Below are 6,000 nucleotides of genomic sequence, written 5' to 3'. Positions count from 1 at the left end.
GTGGTACTCCCAGTTCCCTATACTTTTTCTCTACTTACCTTTAAGACTGCCAGATCAAGTTCCTGTTTTGAGAAAATAATGGGATTTTGAAGACACTCAAAGGCCCACCTGGAGATTAATCTAAACTGATTGAATTAAGTGAGAGTGATTGACTTTGCCAGCCTATTTAAAGTTAATTAGATTGTAACCACACCTGGCCAGCCCTTAAGAAGGTATTGTTTTCAGAAGCTGAGGACTTTGAACTCAGCTTGAGACCACCTTCAAATCCAGTGAACCAATGGATTTGGATAATGCTAACCAATCAGCTTGAAGCAGTGTGTAAGGACTGCCTTTGCTCTGGACCTATAAAAAGCTTCCACACTCAGTTTGCTGGGAAGTTTGTTGTTGAAGCAGGCTCATGGTAAGAGGACTTGAGGAAGAATCAGACCAGGCTGGAACTCTAGGCTAGATAGGCCTTTTCTTAACTTTCTGAACTCTACATTTTCCTTTTTACTAATACCTAGTATACTTTAATAAATGTTTAATGCCCAAAGACTGGTGCTAAAGCTTCTAATTTAAGGCGACCACACATTTAGATTTTAAACATCACACTGTCCTCATCTCCCACTTTGGAGCCTGGGACCATCCAACTGCCAAATCACACACATAACACCCCCTCACCCCTCAAAAAAAGCCAACAACAACCCCCCCCAAACAAACACCCAACAAACACCCAATGAACCACCCTGTCCTATACGCACATAATTTTGTGATGTTTAAAATCTAAATTGTGGTCGCCTTAAATTAGAAGCTTTAGCGCCAGTCCTTGGGCATTAAACATTTATTAAAGCATACAGATATTCCCATGGATTCAGAAAGTTAAGAAAAAAAGCCCATCTAGCATAGAGTTCCAGCCTGGTTGGGTTTTTCCTCAAGTCCTCCTCCAGGAGCCTGCTTTAATCAGGAACTCCCCAGCAAACTGATTGTGGAAGCTTTTTATAGGTCTGGAACAGAGGCAGTCCTTACACACTGCTTCAAGGTGATTGGTTGCTGTCCTCCAAATCCATTGGTTTTGAAGGCGTTCTCAAGTTGAGTTCACAGTCTAGCTTCTGAGAACAATGCCTTCTTAAGGGATAGTCAGGTGTGATTACAATCCAGTTAACTAATCAGCAGTCAATCACTCTCACTTGATTCAATCAGTCTAGATTAATCTCCAGGTGGGTCTTTGAGTATCTGCTAAGTCCCATTATTTCATCACAGTTTCCATATCCTTATTTCTTAAAAGAAAAAAGAAAAAAACCTTCCTCAAACCTTTTTCAACACGCTTAAATTTTTTCCTCCATTTTTCTCTATATATCTGGCCAAGGAGAAGGGAAATTTAAAAATGGACAGGAGTTCATAGGATTATAGATTTATATTACATATTTTATTATAGGTTTAGCTTTGAAAGGGACCTTAGAGGTAATTTAATCTATTCCCCACCATTTAAAGATGGAAAAATTGAGGCTGAGAAGAGGTCTAGTGATTTTTCCAAAGTAAGCTGTCAAAGCAGAAGTTTGAACCTGAGCCATCCTAGTCCAGTAGTTATGGGATCATGGATTTAGTGCTAGAAGGGACCTTTAGAGGTCATTTCATTCATCTTAATTTTACAGTTGATAAAATCTAGACCTAAAAAGGTTAGGTGACTTATCAATGGTTACATAGGTAGAAAGCGGCAGTCAGGATTTGAACTCAGATCAAGTCCACAAGCTAAGACTTAGGTCCTGTGACAAAGAGCTTAGCTGCCATAGGGAGTGACTTTGTATTTAGGACTTTTCCAATTAGTTTAAATGCTTTATTCAAATACTGTAAAAAGTCTGCAAATCCATCATATGGCATCTCTGCATCCCTATCTAGAACATGACTCAGCCTTCCTGATGACTCCAGTGCTCTCCTAGGGTCTTGGGGAAGGTAAGTCATCCATTGCAACAGATGGAGCAACTGAGATGGGGAGGACGGCTGGCGAACTTGCTCTCCTTTTTTTCACAGCCTATAAGTATCTTCCTGCCTTATCTGCCCTTCTCAAAATAGTCCTCCATCTGCCAGCAGCGAACGTAAAAATCAGCCTCTGTCCTCCGTGCTTTCTCTCTGCTTCCCATTAGGGGGCAGAAAGGAAGGCGGCCTCTCCTCCATTCCTTGCCTCTCTAGCCCAGAGTATTTCCTTGCTCACTTCCGGTCGTTCTGTTCCTCCACGGGAAACTTATACTCCAAGGCTCTCTTGTCTCTTCCGGAAGGTGACGACTTACGCTCTGGACTGGATCCCGGAAGTGCCAGACTACCGGCAGACAATCCTTTGGCGGTGTGTGAGGAGAGAGCGTGGGGATCTCCGGGGCCCTGCTCTTACCTCCGGCTGTATCCAGGGTTGGACCTACGGCCGACCAGCCATGGCAACCCCGGCGCCGCCCAAAAAGATCCTGGCCCCCACGGTGTCCCAGATCAACGCCGAGTTCGTGACCCAGGTGAGTGCGGCGGGGCCGGGAGCGATGAGGGTTTAGGAGCCTGGGGAGGATGCGGAGGGAGCGGGGAGCGGTGAGGGTCGAGGACCCCTAGGCCTGGAGAATGGCGGGAGTGGGGAGTGGGGAGTGGGGCAGATGGGCGGTACAAGTCCTGGGGGAGGGGGCAAACTTGGGGGTGGACTTATCCTTTGTATTCTTTTGGAACAAATTCAGGTTGTGTCACTGCCCAGCTTTCTTGTCATCTAGGAACTGGATGGAAGACACTTTATTACTATTAATTTATTATTATAAATATAGAGACAGGGAAAGTGAGGCAGAATGAAAGTTGAGCAGCTTGTAGTTGAACCGTAGAGGGGAAGTGTAGAGTTTACTTAAATGGGAAACTTCTTGAAGACAGGAACGGAATCTTTGTGTTTCTCGCTCCTTGCACTGTGACTGATAGAAGGGGGATGGAGAGAGTGGAAGAGGTAAAGAGGCTGTTATGGAAGTAATCCAACAAGAAGCAAGTGTTGGCCAGGATTAAGGAAAGGAAATATAATTATGGACGGAAGAGAATTTGGAGGTTGGATCTTTGGGACTTGGAAACCGATCATATATGTGATGTGAGGCAAAGATGAATGCATGTGGCTGAATAGATGTTGAATTAACAGACCTAAGTGCAGGCAATTGAAAGCATTTATTAAACCATTTAATTTATTGTGGTTTAATAATTCACCATTCAGCAAGTATTTATTAAGCACTTGCTGTATGCCAGGCACTCAGTTTTAGTCCTTGTTACTGTCCCTTCATGGACACTGGGACTTTGAAAAATACTTAAGATCCTTCTCTGTCAATAAAGAGATCTAAGAGAGAATTAACTTATTAAAAAGCATTTATTAAGTGTGTATTGTGTGACAAGTGTATGTATGGATTTGTGCAAACCCATCACCACTTTGTAAAAAATCTTTTAGATGGATAAAATAACTTAAGGTAGGAAAAGTTTGGAGCTAGAAAGGGCTTTTGTAAACTTAAAAACCCCATGTAAAATCAACTCTGTATATGTTTAAATATTGTCTTCCTGAAAGCATTATAAATTCTTTTTGTTTGTTTCTTTTTTTTTTGCAGGGCAATGGGGGTTAAGTGACTTGCCCAGGGTCACACAGTTAGTAATGTCTGAGGCCGGATTTGAACTCAGGTCCTCCTGACTCCAGGGCTGGTGCTCTATCCACTGCCCCACCTAGCTGCCCCCTAGATTATAAATTCTTTAAGAGTAGGGATAGGGGCAGCTAGATGGAGCTGTGGATAAAGCACCGGGCCTGGATTCAGGAGGACCTGAGTTCAAATCCAGCCTCAGACACTTACCACTTACTAGCTGTGTGACCCTGGGCAAGTCACTTAACCCCAATTGCCTCACCAAAAAAAAAAAAGAGTAGGGATAGTACTTTATACTTCTTCTGAACCCCCTTAGTTATTGGTAGTAGAGTCCAGTCTCTTTATTTTACAGATGAGGAAACAGAAGCCCACAAAGGAGTTGATAAAATGTATTTCCCTCCCTTCTTTCTAGATATGGGGGGGGGGGACGGATGAGGACTATGGGTGTGGAATATTGCCTATTCTTGTACACAAACTTGTTTGTTATGTTGCTACTAGCTTTACACAGGAAGTAGAGAACATTAACAAAGTGAGGCTGTGTGGTGGACCAAGAATTGGGAGATCTGGACCTTGGGTAGATTACTTAACTCTTCCTTACTTTCTTCTGTCTGACCTCAGTTCACAGGGTTTTTGTGAAGAGCAAATGAAATTAGTTTTCATTATAGTGTTTTGAAAAGTTTTAAATTATATACAAGGTATATTATTCAAATCAGTAATAGTCCATATTCATGGACTGTCATATCCTAAGGGCCCTCTAAGGGGTTTCAAAAGGTGTATAAGGTACTATTCCCACTCTTGAAGAATTTATAATCTCATCAGGGAGAAGGTAATAAGATATTTATACACAATTGGTTTTTACCACTTTTTTTGTTGTTGTTTTTTAAGTGAGGCTGTTGGGGTTAAGTGACTTGCCCTTGGTCACACAGCTAGTAAGTGCTAAGTGTCTGAGGCCGGATTTGAACTCAGGTACTTCTGACTCCAGGGCTGGTGCTCTATCCCCTGCTCCACCTAGCTGCCCCTACCACTTGGTTTTTAATGGAGTTTTAAAGTTTACAAAGCACTTTATATTATTTGATATTTGTAACAACTCAAGCTAGGCATTACAGGCATCATTATAAATGTTTTCAAATGAAGATATTGAAACTCAGATAGGTTAAATGATTTGCTTATGGCTCCATAGTAAGTATCCAAGTTGGGATTTTTACATGTGAAAGAGACAGTGCTGCTCAGTGTTGTATTCTGAGTCTTGAAGACATTTTATTGGTTTTGTGGCTCTGGGCAAATGACTTGGCAGCTGTGTGCTAAAAAAAAAAATCCCTAAGTTGATGGTGGAGCAAGTTCTTATACCAAGAGTTCTTCATCACAGGTTCTCATATTTGTATATACACATGGAATGAATAAGTGAATTAAAAATCATTGACTAAATACTTGATATTTGACAAGCATTGTACTAAGCACTGGGATACAAAGAGAAAAAGAAGACAGTCTTATTCTCAAGTAGTTCACTGTCTAATTGGGAGATAGTACATAGAGGAGGGTCAGTTGCAGTGTGCATGGGAAGGCCCAGATGTGTTCAGTATACATTGAGATGTCTTCCCTGCAGGGTGAGGAGGAGCCTGGACAGTTCCACAATTGGTAATTGTCATGATGAGACTGAATCCAAGGGTTGGAAGGAATTGGGGATTTTGGATTCCCTTTGATAGTGATTGGAATAGAGGATCAGCATCTGGCAAGGAGGAAAAATGGGAAGGGGCATTGGCAGTTAAATTGAAGATGAGATCTGGGTGTGTCTGGAGGATGGGGGAAAGGCAGACCTGCTTGGAGCTGGCTCTGGCTGTGGTGGTTCAGGCCATATTCAGACCATACCCTTCTGTAGCCTGGACTTCCTGCTAGAATATGATTTATTATAAGAGGGAGAACAAGCATTTACTAAGTACCTACTATGTGCAATGTACTAAGGCACTATGCTAAGAGCTTTGCAAATATGGTATGGTATGTACTGTTTGTAGGGACATTGATTTGGGCTGCAGAGGCAGGGGGAGGTTTCCTGGAAATGAATAGGACTTTAGCTAAAGGATGTACAGTTATCCCTACATTGTGGGGGTTAGGGGCAGGGTGCGCCCACCATCTAGAGAATCTATGTAAAATTTTTTGGCCCTCCCTTTGTACCAGAGAAATCTGAATGTTTCCTTTTTCTTTTATGAGGTGTTTTTAGGTACTGATAAAATTATACATAACAGCATATAAATTTTATGTATTTCTTAGTTTCTAAACTTTTTCTCTGTCATATGCTGGCCTTTGTGTGTTGTCTGTGCCTTCTGCAAAACTCCCCCCAAATTCCCATTTAATTTCTTATGCTGACCCATGACATATTTAAATCATGATGGGGAAAGTT

At 42.0% G+C, this 6,000-nt stretch overlaps 1 protein-coding gene across 1 annotated transcript in view; it reads left to right on the top strand.

Moving 5' to 3' along the window:
* The first annotated feature begins 2,261 nt into the window (after nucleotides 1-2,261).
* The window catches only part of AQR (aquarius intron-binding spliceosomal factor), a 106,286-nt gene continuing 102,547 nt past the window's right edge, over nucleotides 2,262-6,000 (top strand). The window contains exon 1 of the mRNA XM_043986744.1: nucleotides 2,262-2,477. Coding sequence (XP_043842679.1) covers nucleotides 2,403-2,477 — 75 coding nt within the window. The 5' untranslated portion in view covers nucleotides 2,262-2,402. The remainder of the gene's footprint in view (nucleotides 2,478-6,000) is intronic.

The sequence above is a fragment of the Dromiciops gliroides genome, chromosome 2 (assembly GCF_019393635.1).
Source record: "Dromiciops gliroides isolate mDroGli1 chromosome 2, mDroGli1.pri, whole genome shotgun sequence".
Taxonomy (NCBI): domain Eukaryota; kingdom Metazoa; phylum Chordata; class Mammalia; order Microbiotheria; family Microbiotheriidae; genus Dromiciops; species Dromiciops gliroides.
This window is presented reverse-complemented; position numbering and strand designations above follow the sequence as displayed.